The 22,378-nt window shown below is 39.6% G+C and overlaps 1 protein-coding gene and 1 pseudogene across 1 annotated transcript in view; both read left to right on the plus strand.

Annotated features, from left to right (window-relative positions):
* The first annotated feature begins 5,891 nt into the window (after nt 1–5,891).
* On the plus strand, nt 5,892–7,334 carry LOC137769128 (serine/threonine-protein kinase MARK2 pseudogene; annotated as a pseudogene).
* LOC137769129 (uncharacterized) overlaps nt 7,331–22,378 on the plus strand; it is a 230,073-nt gene continuing 215,025 nt past the window's right edge. The window contains exon 1 of the mRNA XM_068550836.1: nt 7,331–7,500. Coding sequence (XP_068406937.1) covers nt 7,331–7,500 — 170 coding nt within the window. The remainder of the gene's footprint in view (nt 7,501–22,378) is intronic.

Consider the following 22,378-nt stretch of genomic DNA (forward strand, 5'->3'; position numbering starts at 1 on the left):
TTATATTAGTTTCAGATGTACAACAAAATGATTCAGTATTTGTATATATTGCAAAATTATTACCACAGTAAGTCTAGTTAATATCCATCACTATATATAGTTACAAACTTTTTTTTCTTGTGATGAGAACTTTTAAGATTCATTCTCTTAGCAACTTCCAAATATGCAATACAGTATTATTAACTATAAGCACCATGCTGTACACTAACTATAAGCAGATGACTTATTTATTTTACAACTGGAATGTACCTTTGACCCCCTTCACCCATTTCACTACTCTCCACTCCCCGCCTCTGGCAACCACTAATCTGTTCTCTGTACCTCTGAACTTGGCTTTTGGGGGTTTTTTTTGGTATGTGTTTTGTTTATTTGTCTTTTAGATTCCACATTTCAGTGAGATCATAGGGTATTTGTCTTTCTTTGTCTGACTTATTTCACTTAGCACAATGCCCTAAAGGTCCATCCATGTTGTCACAGGTGGCAAGATTTCATTCTTTTTCATGACAATAATATTCCGTTTATATACGTATTTTTTCTGTATTCATTCACCCGTCAATGGACACTTAGGTTGTTTCCATATCTTGGCTATTGTAAATAATGCTGCAATGACCGTGGGAGTACAGATATCTTTTTGAGTTAGTGTTTTTGTGTTCTTTAGATAAACACCCAGAAGTAGAATGGCTGAATCATATAATAGTTCTTTTTTAAATTTTTTGATGAATCCCCATACTGTTTTCCACAGTGGGTGCACCAATTTACATTCCTATGAACAGTGTACAAGGGTTCCCTTTTCTCCACATCCTTACCAACACTTGTTGTTTGTTTTCTTTTTGATGATGCCATTCTGATAGGTGCGAGGTGGTATCTCAATGTGGTTTTGATTTGTATTTCCCTGATAAGTAGTAATGTTGAACATCTTTTCATGTACCTATTAGCCATCCATATGTCTCCTTTGAAAATAAGCTATGTTATCTATAGGTTTTAGCTTATTGTTATCTTAAATATATTTGTTTATCACTGTAACCAAATTATATTGACAGCAGGTGAAAATGTCATGGATATGCTTATGTTGTTAGCCTTCACTATATTTCAAGAAGTGGGGTAATTTCATCCCCCAAGATAAATTCACTCTAAAATTTTCATGGAGAAAAGATGTAATTTAAAATACAAAATGCCAAATTATCAAATTGGAATATAGTTTGCTTCATTCACATAAATATTTGGGGGGACAGGGGATTAAAAGAATAAGACAAGGAGAAAGGAATGGAGGAGAAAGAAAAAAGGGAGTGAGGAGAGAGAGAAAGTAAAAGGAAAAGGAGGAGAAAGACATAGTGCTTTTTCTCGCCATTTTCAAACTTGATTTGCTTCTAGCCAGAAAAGGAGTCTATACTTTTCTTTTAAATTTTGAAAATCAATTTTAACATTCAAAATTTTTCAAGATTGAATTATAGGGCTTTATGAGATGGTAAAACTTGCAAAGAAAAAAGAAAATTAGGCTTTAGTGTTTTCTTGATTCAATATCTGAATGAGCAAAGAGTAAGAGCTGCTTTTACATTACTCGGCTGGGTTGATTTCTCTGGGTTAATACTCTCTATTAACTTGCATCAACAGTAAGGTCCTTAGAGTTCTGGATCTTGTTTTCACTTGTTTTCATCTTGTTGCATTTGTTTGTGTCCCAGGTGTGATGTTAATACACCCAGTAAGCTTAGCATGTGCAAATCATAAGAAAAGCCACAGATCACAGTCTTTGAAGTCTCTATTCTGAGGTTTCAAGTGGCCAAGCAATAGAAAATAAATAGACCCCTGAGCCCAAGAGACAAATGATTTGAATGCTGAGGGAGCTACAAATGAATGAGTATCAGCTCTGATGATTAGAAAATGGATGTGGGCTCGATTCCTAGATGTGTAAGAGAGGTGTGAGAGAGAAAAAGTTGAGAGTTACACTACTTGGTAGGAAGTCAATGCAATTATATTCATCGAAGAAACACGATCTATTGGAAAATAACGATGAACCAAAAATGTGCAGTGAAGTCTGCAGGACAAGTTAAGCATAGTAGTTCACTGTCATTTCATTTGCTCATTTCTAGAGTAGGCATTGACTCTTCAGTCAATGAATAAAGATGTGAGGTGGGGAGTAAGACCAAAAATAAAGAAAAAAGAAGTGATGGAGAGAGGGAAGGAAGAAAGGAAGGAAGTGGGAGGTCAATTTCTTAACTTCCAGTCAAAGAGAGGCTAGAAGTTCTTACTAGGATTTTTCAGGAAAAAATAATATTTTAAATGCCTTGTGACAAAGAGATTCTATATGAATTGCTGATATAATGGAATAAATTTATATTTTGCATCAATGAAAAATTGTGTATTCATGTCACAACCTTATTATTTAAATGTCTACATACATTCAACAATAATGTGTGTTGAATGAGCTTGCCCAAAGAACATGTTGTGAGTCCTTGAATATATGCACTCCTTTTTTATAATTTGAATATTCTTGTTTACTGGATAAGCACTTAGAAGTAATGCTAAATAAAGTATTAATTTCTATGAATATTTTTAATCTCATAATTTAAAACTTTGGCTAAAGTATTTAATTTAATTAGAGCACAAGATGAAAATTGCTTCTAGTAGTAGTATGTGGACTCTAATTTCTGGGATATGATGAATGCAGCAATTCTTGAGCACAGAATTGTTATAACAGGATAAAAGATTGTTTTTTACTAAAATACTGCTTGAATTCACTCTAGAATTGAATTTGGTTCACAGACCTAAAATATACAGCTCCAATTATAAACTCAAATCAAATTTTAGTTAAATACACAACAAAACTATAATTTGTTTATTCAACATATATTAAGTGACTAGTATGTGCCAGGTGCTGATGCTCTAAGCCCTTGGAACACAGAAGAGGAGCCCTGCCCTCATGGAACTCATACTCTAGTGAGAGAAGACAGACAATAAGCAATCATTGTAATAAATGAAGAAACTATCTAGTATGCTGGAGGTAAGAAGTACTGTGGGAAAATAAGAGAGCAGAGTAACCAGTATTGGAATAGTTGGGAATGGGGGGGAGAGATTCAGTTTGTGTTTTAAATAGAGTAGTGGAAAGAAGTAGTCCAGTACAGATACATTTTGAAGGCCAAGCAAATAGAATTTCCTGATGAATTGGATATCTGTCTTGTGAGAGAGAGCTCCATAAGTCAAAGATGGCTTCAGGTTTTTTGGTTGAGCACTGAAAGGATAGTGTTGCTGTCAACTGAAGTGAGGAAGACTGCTAATAACTGTCTGGGTGCCAAATCCAATGAGGTTTTCCCAGTTATGGTCCCTAACACTGTTCTGTACCCTACTTTTTCCTGAAATCTCCTCCTCCCGAGGTTTTGGTGATGGCAGTTTCCTGAATCTCTTACTTCAATATCTGGCTGCTCCATCTCCCTCACTGACACCTCCTTCTCTACTGGTTCATACATGTCCATATGTCCCCAATACTCTTTCTTCTGACTTGTTCCTTAATTGTCCACTCTTACCAGAAAAGTTATATCTACCCCATCCTTCCACCATCATCCTTTGCTACTTATCTCTCAGTTATTTACACTGTAAAACCTTCTCTGACAGGGTCATCCCCAAATCGTTCCGTAACTTTACCCAAAATATCTAATTCTAGTTCTAGCAATTTAGCAACTTGAAAAATACACCCACTCTTTGCTCTTTCTCAGCTCTTGGCAACAATAATATAGACAGTATGAAGCATACCAAAATATTGTCATGCTTGAAATAAATACTAGAAGTTTTTATAAACGAAGAGGGGAGTCAAAGCCAGAATAAAGAACACATAAGCTAATGCTGCAGAAGGTCAAAGAGACTTGGATATTGGCCGGAGGAAGTTTACCACTCACATGGAAACTGAATAACCTTGGGCTTGTGCAAGGTAGAAAGCTAGATGTAAGACCCTGCATAAAAAGCCAGAAATATGGAAAGGCTGCATCTGACTGATACTGAAAATAGCCATTAGTTTAGGGAATCCACAAGGAAAGCTTATCTCTACCAGAGTTGAGCAAAAGAAGATAGGGGGTGGGGATAGTATGTAGATAGAGTCTAATAAGAGAAATTCAAACCTTAAACCTGTGCTATCCTAGGTGTGAAATTTGCATTTGTATTGTTAGGGTTACATGGAAATATCAAGTTGAAAAACTAACATGAAAACTAATACAAACTGAGGAAACACACAAAGCTCTAAGAAACTGCCATCTAAGAACATTTCTGCAACCCAGGCCAAAAAAAAAAAAAAAAAAAAAAGATGAGCACTTCTGCTAATGCCACACTCCCAGCCCTTCCCTCTCCCACCCCCCTCATCCTTGGCAACCACAAGTCTGTTCTCTATGTCTGTGAGTCTGTTGCTGTTTCATAGATAGGTTCATTTGTGCCATACTTTAGATTCCACATGTAAGTGGTATCACATGGTATTTGTCTTTCTCTTTCTGACTTACTTCACTTAATAATCTCTAGTTGCATCCATGTTGCTGCAGTCATCAAAGGCATTTTAGAAGAGGCTCTGCTTGCCATAGCTTCTGGCAGCATTGCTTCCTACAGTGGAAAGAAGAATGTTGTTGATGGGAATTCCCAAAGTTAGGCTAAAGTGGGGGTGAAGTAACTTTTCTAGGTGAAGAGGTGATCTTTTTTTTTTTTTTGATTTGTATGTATGTGTTTTATTATATATTAGTCTCTTAAATCAAATAGAAGACAAAAAGTGGAGCTACAAACCAAAGTTACAACAGTACTAGCTTTTCTCATCGCCCGTCTGTCTACTTTTACCAGAGGTCTTTATTTCTTCATAAGGCTTTGAGCTACTGTCCAGGGTCCTTGACTCCAACCTGAAGAACTCCCTGTGGCAGGCGGGTCTGGTGGTTAAGAACTCTCTCAACTCTTGATTAACTGGGAATGTCTTGATTTCTCCCTCATTTTCGAAGGAAAGTTTTGCTAGATATAGGATTCTTGGTTGACGGTTTCTTTCCTTCAACACTTCAAGTACATTGAGTCATGCCATCTGGCCTCCGAGGCTCCTGATGAGAAATCTGCTCAATGACCTTCCTGGCAAACCTTCTCTCAGCTTCATAGACTTTCATAATGTACCGTATCATGTCTTATGCAACAGAACATTTTGTATAGTATCGTGAAGTCAGTTAAGTTGTAACGTTATTTTGAGACCAGAATTTAAGGAAAAGGAATTGAACATTTCAAGTGTAGACATTATGAGGTCTCTAAAATTATTACACATTTTCAAACTAGAAATACAAAGGCCACTGAAGTATCCTGCAGATTTTTATTTATAACAAAGTGAATACCAATATCTAATAACACACGTAAAGAAAAATTTCTTTGGGATCCTTTTTCCTAAGTGTAAAGGGGCCTTGAACTCAAAAAGTGAGAAAACCACTGTGGTGTATCCCCAGCGGTGATGGGTCCATTTCTTGCTCTGACCTCAGAGTGCACCATTGTGATGTACTTCACAAAGCCCTATGAAAGAGAAAGGTGGGCCCAGGTTTTTGGTCCTTAGAGCCCAGGAAGCTGCTTTTGGTGACCTGACGGCCTTGGACCTACAGTTAGCTTGTGTTTTCCTTGTTTCTGCCATTTTGTTGATTTTCGTTTCTCCTTTCTCTACTCTTTTTTATTTGTGTCATTGTTCTTTCTGCAGTTAGCATAGTGAGTATTGTTGGTATAGTTAATACTTGATTAGCATAGTTAGTGTAGTTAGTGCTAGTTAGCGCTGTTGGTACAGTTAGCGTAGTTAGCGTTGTTAGTAGAGACAGCATACTTAGCCCTGTTAGTACAGTTAGCATTGTTAGTTAGCGTAGTTAGCGTTGCTAGGTAGTGCTGTCAGTCAGTGTAGTTAGCAGATCACCATGATGCAGGGCCTCACAGCCAAATCTGCTGGCAAGGAGGCTCATATTGATGACTTCGAGATCCTACACACCATTGGTGAAGGCACCTTCGGTAAAGTGAAGTTGGCCCGGCACATTCTGACCGGGACACAGGTGGCTGTGAAGGTAATAAAGAAAAGGCGTCAGAGCTTCTCAAGTGTCCAGGCACTTTTCCGGGAAGTGTGCAGTCTGAAGGCTCTGAATCACCCCAACATTGTAAAACTGCTGGGGGTGATTGACACAGAGGAGACATTTTTCGTGGTGATGGAGTACCTCAGTGGGGGGGACATGTATCGCTATTTGAAGATCCATGGCCGTATGGCAGAGGCAGAGGCCCGAGGCCCATTCCAGCAGCTGGTCTCCGCCCTGCAGCACTGCCACCAGAGGGGCATCGTGCACCGAGACCTGAAGCCACTGAGCCTCCTCTTTGATTCCAACATGAATATCAAACTTACAGACTTTGGCCTCAGCAACAAGTGTGATGACATTGTCCAACTGGACACGATCTGCGGCACACACCCTTATGCTGCCCCGGAACTCTTCCTGGGGCAGAGCTACAGCGGCCCTGCGGTGGACGTGTGGAGCTTGGGAGTAGTGCTGTACACCATGGTAACTGGGTCCCAGCCCTTTGTGGGAAAAGACTTCCAGGAGCTGCGGAAGCAAATCCTACAAGGGCAATACCCCATCCCACCTTATCTGTCTTTGAAGATAAGGGATCTGTTACAAAAAATGATTGCCCTCAACCCCAGTGACAGAGGCACCTTACCTGACCTCAAGAGGCATCCATGGGTCAACATGGGCCAGAAGGAGCCACTCCAGCCACCCTGTGAAGAGGACCTGGAGGTGACAATGGTGAGGACTCCGGGCTTGACTTGCGACCAGATCCAGGACACTGGGACAGGCAGTGTGAGCTCCAAGAAACCCAAGGTGGAGGTCTCCATCATAACTCTGAAGCCCTTCTCTTGCGGGGACCTCTGTGGCAGTGAACTTGAGCCTTCTCCAAGCCCTGTGGTGTCCTCCCTGCAAACCAGGTGGCTCTACCACAGAAAAAATGTGCAGCTGCAGGAAGACCAGCAGGCAGGGCAGAAGACCGGTGAGTCTGCCTGTCCCTCACCCATCCTGGAGGCAAGGACTGCCACTCCCAGCCCAGCCCCCCAGTGTGGCACTGGGACATCCACCTCCAGCAGCAGCAGCAGGATTGGAGCCCCAGAGGGAAGCAGCTGCCCCCTGGGTGTGTCCAACACTGGAAGGTCCTCCCACGCTGGGCAGCCTGAGAGTGTGTCCTCATCCACTTTCTCTGGCCAGAGCCAGAAAAAGCAAGGGGTGGCTGGGAGAATCTGGAACTTTATTTTGAAACATCTTTGTTGCAAGCTGCCCAGCATGAGGCGTCATAATAAAGTGAGCCCATGTGAACCCCATGGATGACCGAGGCAGGAAGGTCAGGCCGCCGTGCTCCCTGGGGCCCGGTGCAGGGGAAGAGGAGTGTGTTCTCTGCACGGCCTTCAGAAGCATCGTATCCAAGACCCTGGCCAGCTCAGAGGATGGTCCGGAGCAGCCCGGGTGACCGAAAGCGAGGCCACCGTGGCTGCAGGTCTGCCCCTCAACCCCCACCTGGGTGAAACTTGAGAGACTGGACTGTCATTCCTGGGGCACGTCTCCCCTCCCCTACTCTTCTGTCTTCCGTGTTGGTGGGGGAGGGGGATAGTTCTTGTTCCAAGAACTCCTTGGTTCTTCCAATTCTAGTTAATAAACTTGATGCTCCAGAGAGATGCATCACACTCTGCTTTGCGTCGTCCCTGCACAGAATTGGGGCTGTGCATTTTCCAGTGAGACAAGCGTGCAGCCATGGAGCGCTTGGAGGTAGTCAGAACAACTAAAGGGGGAAAAAAAAAAAAAAAAAAAAAAAGGATGAGCACATAATTTATTTATTTATTTATTTATTTATTTGAATGTTGGAATTTTATTTAATTTATTTTTTTATACAACAGGTTCTTATTAGTCATCAATTTTATACACATCAGTGTATACATGTCAATCCCAATCACCCAATTCAGCACACCACCAACCCCCTCCCCCCACCGCTTTCCCCCCTTGGGGTCCATACATTTATTCTCTACATCTGTGTCTCAACTTCTGCCCTGCAAACCGGTTCATCTGTACCATTTTTCTAGGTTCCACATATATGCGTTAATATACGATGTTTGTTTTTCTCTTTCTGACTTACTTCACTCTGTTTGACAGTAACTAGATCCATCCACGACTCAACAAATGACCCAATTTCGTTCCTTTTTATGGCTGAGTAATATTCCATTGTATATATGTACCACTACTTCTTTATCCATTCATCTGTCGATGGGCATTTATGTTGCTTCCATGACCTGGCTATTGTAAATAGTGCTGCAATGAACATTGGAGTGAATGTATCTTTTTTTTTTTTTTTGCATGTATCTTTTTTTTTTTAATTTTTATTTATTTATTTATTTATTTATTTATTTTTGGCTGTGTTGGGTGCTCGTTTCTGTGTGAGGGCTTTCCCTAGTTGCGGCAAGCGGGGGCCACTCTTCATCACGGTGCGCGGGCCTTTCACTGTCGTGGCCTCTCTTGTGGAGCACAAGCTCCAGACGCGCAGGCTCAGTAGTTGTGGCTCACGGGCCTAGTTGCTCCGCGGCATGTGGGATCTTCCCAGACCAGGGCTCGAACCCATGTCCCCTGCATTGGCAGGCAGACTCTCAACCACTGCGCCACCAGGGAAGCCCGCATGTATCTTTTTGAATTATGGTTTTCTCTGGGTATATGCCCAGTAGTGGGATTGCTGGGTCATATGGTAATTCTATTTTTCTTTTTTTAAGGAACCTCCATACTGTTCTCCATAGTGGCTGTATCAATACATTCCCACCAACAGTGCAAGAGGGTTCCCTTTTCTCCACACCCTCTCCAGCATTTGTTGTTTGTAGATTTTCTCATGATGCCCATTCTAACTGGTGTGAGGTGATACCTCATTGTAGTTTTGATTTGCATTTCTCTAATAATTAGTGATGTTGAGCAGCTTTTCATGTGCTTCGTGGCCATCTGTATGTCTTCTTTGGAGAAATGTCAATTTAGGTCTTCTGCCCATTTTTGGATTGGGTTGTTTTTTTTTTTAATATTGAGCTGCATGAGCTGTTTACATATTTTGGAGATTAATCCTTTGTCCGTTGATTCATTTGCAAATATTTTCTCCCATTCTGAGGGTTGTCTTTTCATCTTGTTTATGGTTTCCTTTGCTGTGCAAAAGCTTTTAAGTTTCATTAGGTCCCATTTGTTTATTTTTGATTTTATTTCCATTACTCTAGGAGGTGGATCAAAAAAGATCTTGCTGTGATTTATGTCAAAGAGTGTTCTTCCTATGTTTTCCTCTAAGAGTTTTATAGTGTCTGGTCTTACATTTAGGTCTCTAATCCTTTTGAGTTTATTTTTGTGTATGGTGTTAGGGAGTGTCCTAATCTCATTCTTTTACATGTAGCTGTCCAGCTTTCCCAGACCACTTATTGAAGAGACTGTCTTTTCTCCATTGTATATCCTTGCCTCCTTTGTCATAGATGAGTTGACCATAGGTGTGTGGGTTTATCTCTGGGATTTCTATCTTGTTCCATTGATCTATATTTCTGTTTTTGTGCCAGTACCATATTGTCTTGATTACTGTAGCTTTGTAGTGTAGTCTGAAGTCCGTGAGTCTGATTCCTCCAGCTCCGCTTTTTTCTCTCAAGACTGCTTTGGCTATTCGGGGTCTTTTGTGTCTCCATACAAATTTTAAGATGATTTGTTCTAGTTCTGTAAAAAATGCAACTGGTAATTTGATAGGGATTGCACTGAATCTGTAGATTGCTTTGGGTAGTATAGTCATTTTCACAATATTGATTCTTCCAATCCAAGAACATGGTATATCTCACCATGTGTTGGTATCATCTTTGATTTCTTTAATCAGTGTCTTATAGTTTTCTGCATGCAGGTCTTTTGTCTCCCTAGGTAGGTTTATTCCTAGGTATTTTATTATTTTTGTTGCAATGGTAAATGGGAGTGTTTCCATAATTTCTCTTTCAGATTTTTCATCGTTAGTGTATAGGAATGCAAGAGATTTCTGTGCATTAATTTTGTATCCTGCAACTTTACCAAATTCATTGATTAGCTCTAGTAGTTTTCTGGTGGCATCTTTAGGATTCTCTATGTATAGTATCATGTCATCTGCAAACAGTGACAGTTTTACTTCTTTTCCGATTTGGATTCCTTTTATTTCTTTTTCTTCTCAGATTGCTGTGGCTAGGACTTCCAAAACTATGTTGAATAATAGTGGTGAGAGTGGACATCCTTGTCCTGTCCCTGATCATAGAGGAAATGTTTTCAGTTTTTCACCATTGAGAATGATGTTTGCTGTGGGTTTGTCATATATGGCCTTTATTATGTTGAGGTAGGTTCCCTCTATGCCCAGTTTCTGGAGAGTTTTTATCATAAATGGGTGTTGAATTTTGTCAAAAGCTTTCTGCATCTATTGAGATGATCATGTGGTTTTTATTCTTCCATTTGTTAATATGTTGCATCACATCGATTGATTTACGTATATTGAAGAATCCTTGCATCCCTGGGATAAATGCCACTTGATCATGGTGTATGATCCTTTTAATGTGTTGTCGGATTCTGTTTGCTAGTATTTTGGTGAGGATTTTTGCATCTATATTCATCAGTGATATTGGTCTGTGATTTTCTTTTTTTGTAGTATCTTTGTCTGGTTTTGGTATCAGGGTAATGGTGGCCTCATAGAATGAGTTTGGGAGTGTTCCTTCCTCTGCAATTTTTTGGAAGAGTTTGAGAAGGATGGGTGTTAGCTCTTCTCTAAATGTTTGATAGAATTCACCTGTGAAGCCATCTGGTCCTGGACTTTTGTTTGTTGGAAGATTTTTAATCACAGTTTCAATTTCATTACTTGTGATTGGTCTGTTCATATTTTCTATTTCTTCCTGGTTCAGTCTCGGCAGTTTGTGCATTTCTAAGAATCTGTCCATTTCTTCCAGGTTGTCCATTTTATTGGCATAGAGTTGCTCATAAGTAGTCTCTCAGAATGCTTTGTATTTCTGCGGTGTCTGTTGTAACTTCTCCTTTTTCATTTCTAATTTTATTGATTGGAGTCCTCTCCCTCTTTTTCTTGATGGGCCTGGCTGATGGTTTATCAATTTGGTTTTTCTTCTCAAAGAACCAGGTTTTAGTTTTATTGATCTTTGCTATTATTTTCTTTGCTTCTATTTCATTTATTTTTGCTCTGAACTTTATGATTTCTTTCCTTCTGCTAACATTGGATTTTGTTTTTTCTTCCTTCTCTAGTTCCTTTAGGTGTAAGTTTAGATTGTTTATTTGAGATTTTTCTTGTTTCTTGAGGTAGGCTTGTATAGCTATAAACTTCCCTCTTAGAACTGCTTTTGCTGCATCCCATAGGTTTTGGATCATCGTGTTTTCATTGTCATTTGTCTCTAGGTATTTTTTGATTTTCTCTTTGATTTCCTCAGTGATCTCTTGGTTATTTAGTAACGTATAGTTTAGCCTCCATGTTTTGTGTTTTTTACGGTTTTTTCCCTGTAATTCATTTCTAATCCCATAGTGTTGTGGTCAGAAAAGATGCTGGATATGATTTCAATTTTCTTAAATTTACTGAGGCTTGATTTGGGACCCAAGATGTGATCTATCCTGAAGAATGTTCCATGCACACTTGAGAAGAAAGTGTAATCTGCTCTTTTTGGATAGAATGTCCTATAAATATCAATTCAATCTATCTAGTCTATTGTTTCATTTAAAGCTTGTGTTTCCTTATTAATTTTCTGTTTGGATGATCTGTCCATCGGTGAAAGTGGGGTGTTACAGTCCCCTACTATGATTGTGTTACTGTTGATTTCCCCTTTTATGGCTGTTAGTATTTGCCTTAATATTGGGGTGTTCCTATGTTGGGTGCATAGATATTTACAATTGTTATATCTTCTTCTTGGATTGATCCCTTGATCATTATGTAGTGTCCGTCTTTGTCTCTTGTAATAGTCTTTATTTTAATGTCTATTTTGTCTGATATGAGAATTGCTACTCCAGCTTTCTTTTGATTTCCATTTGCATGGAATATCGTTTTCCATCCCCTCACTCTCAGTCTGGATGTGTCCCTAGATCTGAAGTGGGTCTCTTGTAGACAGCATATATATGGGTCTTGTTTTTGTATCCATTCAGCCAGTCTGTGTCTTTTGGTTGGAGCATTTAATCCATTCACATTTAAGGTAATTATTGATATGTATGTTCCTATGACCATTTTCTTAATTGTTTTCGGTTTGTTTTTGTACGTCCTTTTCTTCTCTTGTGTTTCCCACTTAGAGAAGTTCCTTTAGTATTTGTTGTAGAGCTGATTTGGTGGTGCTGAATTCTCTTAGCTTTTGCTTGTGTGTAAAGCTTTTGATTTCTCCATCAAATCCGAATGAGATCCTTGCTGGGTAGAGTAATCTTGGTTGTAGGTTCTTCCCTTTAATCACTTTAAGTATATCATGCCACTCCCTTCTGGCTTGTAGAGTTTCTGCTGAGAAATCAGCTGTTAACCTTATGGGAGTTCCCCTTGTATGTTATTTGTCATTTTTCCCTTGCTGCTTTCAATAATTTTTCATTGTCTTTAATTTTTGCCAATTGGATTACTATGTGTCTCAGCATGTTTCTCCTTGAGTTTATCCTGTATGGGACTCTGTGTGCTTCCTGGACTTGGGTGACTATTTCCTTTCCCTTGTTAGGGAAATTTTCGACTATAATCTCTTCAAATATTTTCTCGGGTCCTTTCTCTCTCTCTTCTCCTTCTGGGACCCCTATATTGCAAATGTTGTTGGGTTTAATGTTGTCCCAGAGGTCTCTTAGGCTGTCTTCATTTCTTTTCATTCTTTTTTCTTTATTCTATTCCACGGTAGTGAATTCCACCATTCTGTCTTCCAGGTCACTTATCCGTTCTTCTGCCTCAGTTATTCTGCTATTGATTCCTTCTAGTGTAGTTTTCATTTCAGTTATTGTATTGTTCATCTCTGTTTGTTTGTTCTTTAATTCTTCTAGGTCTTTGTTAAACATTTCTTGCATCTTCTTGATCTTTGCCTCCATTCTTTTTCCGAGGTCTTGGATCATCTTCACTATTATTCTGAATTCTTTTTCTGGAAGGTTGCCTATCTCCACTTCTTTAGTTGTTTTTCTGGGGTTTTATCTTGCTCCTTCATCTGGTACATAGCCCTCTGCCTTTTCATCAAATCTATCTTTCTGTGAATGTGGTTTTTGTTCCACAGGCTGCACGATTGTAGTTCTTCTTGCTTCTGCTGTCTGCCCTCTGGTGGATGAAGCTATCTAAGACGGTTGTGCAAGTTTCCTCATGGGAGGGACTGAGGAAATTTAATTTCAGGAATTTAAATTAATCAAACTATTGGAAAAGAACTATAAAGTAGTTAAAGAATTTTTTAAAGGTATCAGAATCCTTGAAGAAAGAGGCACATAAAAAAAGCATATTTGAAAAAAAGCAAAATATGAAGGATTTATGACTGCCTTATAGAGCTACTTTATAGTTAGGCATGTGTAGTATTTGATATGAAAATATTCCTTCTTTTCAGGCTACCAAGAACATAAATTTTGGGGGATGTAGATAACTGATCACATAATTACTTACAATCTTTAATGTATTAATTTTGTTACAACTACATTTTTAAGTAACATTTTATAAAACAGTATTTTAATGTATAAATAGTGCTTTTTTTCTATATTTCCATTTCATGATCCTCTAAAATTTTTAACAACCCTAGAAAATTAAATGGCCTCCCAACTATGGTAGTAAATTTCATGAAGGTTCACTGGCCCATGTTTGAGAAATGCTGATTGAGTCAATAGCAAGGTCAAAATTCAAAGTCTTTAACAAAGACAGGTTTAAGAGCAATTTAAGAAAACTTGATAATTACACTGAACTAAAACTTCTAACACATATTGCCCTATCCTAAACTATAAGAAAGGCATTAATTTAGTTCTCATATTAAAAATTGAGAAATGTAATCCTTAAAAATTAGTGAACTTTTTATTACCTTTTAATTAATGTTTTTGAGAAATAATTTGCATTTGGCAATGTGCCGTACCAGGGGTTCTGGATTTAGAAATAATGCTGTGAGGGGAGGAGAGAAGATGGCGGAAGAGTAAGACGCGGAGATCACCTTCCTTCCCACAGATACAGTAGAAATACATCTACACGTGGAACTGCTCCTACAGAACACCCACTGAACGCTGGCAGAAAACGTCCGACCTCCAAAAAGGCAAGAAACTCCCCCCGTACTTGGGTAGGGCAAAAGAAAAAAGAAATAACAGAGACAAAAGAATAGGAACGGCACCTGCACCAGTGGGAGGGAGCTGTGAAGGAGGAAAGGTTTCCACACACTAGGAAGCCCCTTCACGGGCAGATACTGCGGGTGGCAGAGGGGGGAAGCTTCGGAGCCGCGGAGGAGAGCGCAGCAACAGGGGTGTGGAGGGCAAAGCGGAGAGATTCCCGCACAGAGAATCGGCGCCGAGCAGCACTCACCAGCCCGAGAGGCTTGTCTGCTCACCCGCCGGGGCGGGCGGGGCTGGGAGCTGAGGCTCGGGCTTCGGAGGTCGGATCCCAGGGAGAGGACTGGGGTTGGCGGCGTGAACACAGCCTGAAGGGGTTAGCGCGCCACAGCTGGCTGGGAGGGAGACCGGGAAAAAGTCTGCAGCTGCCGAACAGGCAAGAGACTTTTTCTTGCCTCTTTGTTTCGCGCCGCGCAAGGAGAGGGGATTCAGAGCACCGCCAAAACGAGCTCCAGAGACGGGCGCGAGCCGCGGTGATCAGGGCGGACCCCAGAGACGGGCACGAGACGCTAAGGCTGCTGCTGCCGCCACCAAAAAGCCTGTGTGTGAGCACAGGTCACTCTCCACACCGCCCCTCCCGGGAGCCTGTGCCGCCCGCCACTGCCAGGGTCCCATGATCTGGGGAGAACTTCCCCGGGAGAACGCACTGCGCGCCTCAGGCTGCTGCAACGTCACGCCGGCCTCTGCCACCGCAGGCTCATCCCGCCTCCTCCGTACCCCTCCCGCCCCCCCGCCTGGGTGAGCCAGAGCCCCCGAAGCAGCTGCTCCTTTAACCCCGTCCTGTCTGGGCGGGGAATAGACGCCCTCAGGCGACCTACACGCAGAGGCGGGTCCAAATCCAAAGCTGAACCCCAGGAGCTGTGCGAACAGAGAAGAGAAGGGGAAATCTCTCCCAGCAGCCTCAGAAGCAGCGGATTAAAACTCCACAAACAACTTGATGTGCCTGCATCTGTTGAATACCTGAATAGACAACGAATCATCCCAAATTCAGGAGGTGGACTTTGGGAGCAGGATATATTAATTTTTCCCCTGTTCCTTTTTTTTTGTGAGTGTATATGTATATGCTTCTGGGTGAGATTTTGTCTGTATAGCTTTGCTTTACAATAGCTTTATTTTGCTTACTATACTATAGCCTCTTTCTTTCTTTCTTTCTTTCTTTCTTTCTTTCTTTCTTTCTTTCTTTCTTTCTTTCTTTCTTTCTATTTTTTCTCCCTTTTACTCTGAGCCGTGTGGACGAAAGGCTCTTGGTGCTCCAGCCAGGCATCAGGGCTGTACCTCTGAGGTGGGAGAGCCAACTTCAGGACACTGGTCCACAAGAGACCTCCCAGCTCCACGTAATACCAAACGGCAAAAATCTCTCAGAGATCTCCATCTCAACATCAAGACCCAGCATCACTCAATGACCAGCAAGCTACAGTGCTGAACACCCTATGCCAAACAACTAGCAAGACAGGAACACAGCCCCATCCATTAGCAGAGAGGCTGCCTAAAATCATAATAAGGCCACAGACACCCCAAAATACACCACCAGACGTGGACGTGCCCACCAGAAAGACAAGATCCAGCCTCATCCACCAGAACTCAGGCACTAGTTCCCTCCACCAGGAAGCCTACACAACCCACTGAACCAACCTTAGCCACTGGGGACAGATACCAAAAACAACGGGAACTACGAACCTGCAACCTGTGAAAAGGAGACCCCAAACACAGTAAGATAAGCAAAATGAGACGACAGAAAAACACACAACAGATGAAGGAGCAGGGTCAAAACACACCAGACTTAACAAATGAAGAGGAAATAGGTAGTCTACCTGAAAAAGAATTCAGAATAATGATAGTAAGGATGATCCAAAATCTTGGAAATAGAATAGACAAAATGCAAGAAACATTTAACAAGGACGTAGAAGAACTAAAGAGGAACCAAGCAATGATGAAAAACACAATAAATGAAATTAAAAATACTCTAGATGGGATCAATAGCAGAATAACTGAGGCAGAAGAAAGGATAAGTGACCTGGAAGATAAAATGGTGGAAATAACTACTGCAGAGCAGGATAAAGAAAAAAGAATGAAAAGAACTGAGGACAGTCTCAGAGACCTCTGGGACAACATTAAATGCACCAACATTCGAATTATAGGGGTCCCAGAAGAAGAAGAGAAAAAGAAAGGGACTGAGAAAATATTTGAAGAGATTATAGTTGAAAACTTCCCTAATATGGGAAAGGAAATAGTTAATCAAGTCCTGGAAGCACAGAGAGTCCCATACAGGATAAACCCAAGGAGAAACACGCCAAGACACATATTAATCAAACTGTCAAAAATTAAATATAAGGAAAACATATTAAAGGCAGCAAGGGAAAAACAACAAATAACACACAAGGGAATCCCCATAAGGTTAACAGCTGATCTTTCAGCAGAAACTCTGCAAGCCAGAAGGGAGTGGCAGGATATACTTAAAGTGATGAAGGAGAAAAACCTACAACCAATATTACTCTACCCAGCAAGGATCTCATTCAGATTCGATGGAGAAATTAAAAACCTTACAGACAAGCAAAAGCTGAGAGAGTTCAGCACCACCAAACCAGATTTACAACAAATGCTAAAGGAACTTCTCTAGGCAAGAAACACAAGAGAAGGAAAACACCTACAATAACAAACCCAAAACATTTAAGAAAATGGGAATAGGAACATACATATCGATAATTACCTTGAATGTAAATGGATTAAATGCTCCCACCAAAAGACACAGGCTGGGTGAATGGATACAAAAACAAGACCCATATATATGCTGTCTACAAGAGACCCACTTCAGACCTAGAGACACATACAGACTGAAAGTGAGGGGATGGAAAAAGATATTCCATGCACATGGAAATCAAAAGAAAGCTGGAGTAGCAATTCTCATATCAGACAAAATAGACTTTAAAATAAAGACTATTACAAGAGACAAAGAAGGACACTATATAATGATCAAGGGATCGATCCAAGAGGAAGGTATAACAATTGTAAATATTTATGCACCCAACATAGGAGCACTTCAATACATAAGGCAAATACTAACAGCCATAAAAGGGGAAATCGACAGCAACACAATCATAGTAGGGGACTTTAACACCCCACTTTCACCAATGGACAGATCATCCAAAATGAAAATAAATAAGGAAACACAAGCTTTAAATGATACATTAAACAAGATGGACTTAATTGATATTTATAGGACAATCCATCCAAAAACAACAGAATACACATTTTTCTCAAGTGCTCATGGAACATTCTCCAGGATAGGTCATATCTTGGGTCACAAATCAAGCCTTGGTAAATTTAAGAAAATTGAAATCGTATCAAGTATCTTTTCCGACCACAACGCTATGAGACTAGATATCAATTACAGGAAAAGATCTGTAAAAAATACAAACACATGGAGGCTACACAAGACACTACTTAATAACGAAGTGATCACTGAAGAAATCAAAGGGGAAATCAAAAAATACCCAGAAACAAATGACAATGGAGACACGACGACCCAAAACCTATGGGACGCAGCAAAAGCAGTGCTAAGAGGGAAGTTTATAGCAATACAAGCCTACCTCAAGAAACAGGAAACATCTCGAATAAACAACCTACCCTTGCACCTAAAGCAATTAGAGAAAGAAGAACAAAAAAACCCCAGAGCTAGCAGAAGGAAAGAAATTATAAAGATCAGGTCAGAAATAAATGAAAAAAAATGAAGGAAACAATAGCAAAAATCAATGAAACTAAAAGCTGGTTCTTTGAGAAGATAAACAAAATTGATAAACCATTAGCCAGACTCATCAAGCGAAAAAGGGAGAAGACTCAAATCAATAGAATTAGAAATGAAAAAGGAGAAGTAACCACTGACACTGCAGAAATACAAAAGATCATGAGAGATTACTACAAGCAACTCTATGCCAATAAAATGGACAACCTGGAAGAAATGGACAGATTCTTAGAAATGCACAAACTGCCGAGACTGAACCAGGAAGAAATAGAAAATATGAACAGACCAATCACAAGCACTGAAATTGAAACTGTGATTAAAAACCTTCCAACAAACAAAAGCCCAGGACCAGATGGCTTCACAGGTGAATTCTATCAAACATTTAGAGAAGAGCTAACACCTATCCTTCTCAAACTCTTCCAAAATATTGCAGAGGGAGGAACACTCCCAAACTCATTCTACGAGGCCACCATCACCCTGATACCAAAACCAGACAAAGATGTCACAAAGAAAGAAAACTACAGGCCAATATCACTGATGAACATAGATGCAAAAATCCTCAACAAAATACTAGCAAACAGAATCCAACAGCACATTAAAAGGATCATACACCATGATCAAGTGGGGTTTATCCCAGGAATGCAAGGATTCTTCAATATACGCAAATCAATCAGTGTGATACACCATATTAACAAATTGAAGGAGAAAAACCATATGATCATCTCAACAGATGCAGAGAAGGCTTTCGACAAAATTCAACACCGATTTATGATAAAAGCCCTGCAGAAAGTAGGCATAGAGGGAACTTTCCTCAACATAATAAAGGCCATACATGACAAACCCACAGCCAACATTGTCCTCAGTGGTGAAAAACTGAAACCATTTCCACTAAGATCAGGAACAAGACAAGGTTGCCCACTCTCACCACTATTATTCAACATAGTTTTGGAAGCGTTAGCCACAGCAATCAGAGAAGACAAAGAAATAAAAGGAATCCAAATCGGAAAAGAAGAAGTAAAGCTGTCACTATTTGCAGATGACATGATACTATACATAGAGAATCCGAAAGATGCTACCAGAAAACTCCTAGAGCTAATCAATGAATTTGGTAAAGTAGCAGGATACAAAATTAATGCACAGAAATCGCTTGCATTTCTATACACTAATGACGAAAAATCTGAAAGTGAAATTAAGAAAACACTCCCATTTACCATTGCAACAAGAAGAATAAAATATCTAGGAATAAACCTACCTAAGGAGACAAAAGACCTGTATGCAGAAAATTATAAGACACTGATGAAAGAAATTAAAGATGATACAAATAGATGCAGAGATATACCATGTTCCTGGATTGGAAGAATCAACATTGTGAAAATGACTCTACTACCCAAAGCAATCTACAGAATCAATGCAATCCCTATCAAACTACCACTGGCATTTTTCACAGAACTAGAACAAAAAATTTCACAATTTGTATGGAAACACAAAAGACCCCGAATAGCCAAAGCAATCTTGAGAACGAAAAATGGAGCTGGGGGAATCAGGCTCCCTGACTTCAGACTATATTACAAAGCTTCAGTAATCAAGACAGTTTGGTACTGGCACAAAAACAGAAATATAGATCAATGGAATAGGATAGAAAGCCCAGAGATAAACCCACACACATATGGTCACCTTATCTTTGATAAAGGAGGCAAGCATATACAGTGGAGAAAAGACAGCCTCTTCAATAAGTGGTGCTGGGAAAATTGGACAGGTACATGTAAAAGTATGAAATTAGAACACTCCCTGACACCATGCACAAAAATAAACTCAAAATGGATTAAAGACCTAAGTGTAAGGGCAGACACTATCAAACTCTTAGAGGAAAACATAGGCAGAACACTCTATGACATACATCACAGCAAGATTCTTTTTGACCCAGCTCCCAGAGAAATGGAAAGAAGAACACAAATAAACAAATGGGACCTAATGAAACTTAAAAGCTTTTGCACAGCAAAGGAAACCATAAACAAGACCAAAAGACAACCATCAGAATGGGAGAAAATATTTGCAAATGAAGCAACTGACAAAGGATTAATCTCCAAGATTTACAAGCAGCTCATGCAGCTCAATAACAAAAAAACGAACAACCCAATCCAAAAATGGGCAGAAGACCTAAATAGACATTTCTCCAAAGAAGATATACAGATGGCCTACAGACACATGAAAGAATGCTCAACATCATTAATCATTAGAGAAATGCAAATCAAAACTACAATGAGATATCATCTCACACCGGTCAGAATGGCCATCATCAAAAAATCTAGAAACAATAAATGCTGGAGAGGGTGTGGAGGAAAGGGAACACTCTTGCACTGTTGGTGGGAATGTAAATTGATACAGCCACTATGGAGAACAGTATGAAGGTTCCTTAAAAAACTACAAATAGAACTACCATACGACCCAGCAATCCCACTACTGGGCATATACCCTGAGAAAACCATAGGTCAAAAAGAGTCATGTACCAAAATGTTCATTGCAGCTCTATTTACAATAGCCAGGACATGGAAGCAACCTAAATGTCCATCGACAGATGAATGGATAAAGAAGATGTGGCACATATATACAATGGAATATTACTCAGCCATAAAAAGAAATGAAATGGAGGTATTTGTAATGAGGTGGATGGAGTTAGAGTCTGTCATACAGAGTGAAGTAAGTCAGAAAGAGAAAAACAAATACAGTATGCTAACACATATATACGGAATCCAAGGGAAAAAAAAAAAAAAAAAAAAGGCCATGAGGAACCTAGTGGCAAGACGGGAATAAAGACACAGATCTACTAGAGAATGGACTTGAGGATATGGGGAGGGGGTGGGGTGAGATGTGACAGGGTAAGAGAGTGCCATGGACATATATACACTACCAAATGTAAAATAGATAACTAGTGGGAAGCAGCCGCATAGCACAGGGAGATCCGCTCGGTGCTTTGTGACCACCTAGAGGGGTGGGATGGGGAGGGTGGGAGGGAGGGAGATGCAAGAGGGAAGAGAAATGGGAACATATTGTATATGTATAACTGATTCACTTTGTTATAAAGCAGAAGCTAACACACCATTGTAAGGCAATTATACTTCAATAAAGATGTTTAAAAAGAAAAAAAGAAATAATGCTGTGATAGTGAGAGAGTCAACCAAATTACATGTCAGTTATATTTTCTGTTAACTAGATAATAATCAATAAAGTTGGTGAGTTTCCAAGACCAATTAAACGTTGGCTTAAGGTAATAATAATGATCATTTATATTTACAGATAAATGTTATCTAGGTGTATTTCCAGGCATTAAAAAATCCAATGCATACCATACACTTTTGCCCTTCTTTGACTTTATGATGTCCTGTCTACAAATTCCTGTTCTTCAAGACACAAGAATGGCTTTTTAAATGCCATTCCCTATGTGAACCAATTTCTTTCTCTTTAGGTAGCTTTCATTGATTTTCTTCTGTGGACTACAATATGCACTTAAAATTTTTCTGGACTACAGATGCATTATTATATTATAATCATTAGCCAACCCATTCTTTTCTCCTGGGGGCCATGAGCTTCTCAAAAGGCAGAAAATACTTGTGCTCTGGTGCCTTCCAAAACTTCTGATGTATTCTACTGACAAACATTTCAGTGTTAAAGTAAACTACTTTGAATCCCTTTATGTCCTCATTTACAGTATAGCACATTTTAATGCTTAAATACATAGTACAGTAAGCAGTCTATGAAATCAAAACAAAGATTTATTTACCTTCTATTAACAATAAATAAAAAAAACCAATAAAGATGTTAAATAAAAACAATAAATATACATGGAGATACCAAGAGGAACTCATACGCACAAACAGAGCAAGTTCAGTAACTAGACACATCTAGATAAACCTAGTGACTTAATAAAAATTAAAATGTGTAGCATCTCTGAAACTATACACTCCTGTTTATCTGAATCAATAAAGTTTATCTATAAATTAGTAAAATCCACTGTATGGACCAAGTATTCTACATTACAAAGAATACTACTAAATCTCACAAACTCTCAGTGTGTGTATGTGTATGGATGCAACAATTAAGTATGACTATAAAAATTTAATTTTACTTGTTAAAATGGAATTATTGACATTATTTTCAATCTCTATTCTAGAAAATTCCTGAAAGATAAAGTTCTCTCGACATGTCCTCAGTAATAGTAAGTGTTCAATGAGTAAAGCAACTGAATGAATATGCCTATTCAAAATACGATTTTACAGAATATTGGTTTTAATTTTTATATATCAGTTAGTAACTTGTGAATTTGCCTAAGCAGAGCTCTAAA

The sequence above is a fragment of the Eschrichtius robustus genome, chromosome 9 (assembly GCF_028021215.1).
Source record: "Eschrichtius robustus isolate mEscRob2 chromosome 9, mEscRob2.pri, whole genome shotgun sequence".
Taxonomy (NCBI): Eukaryota; Metazoa; Chordata; class Mammalia; order Artiodactyla; family Eschrichtiidae; genus Eschrichtius; species Eschrichtius robustus.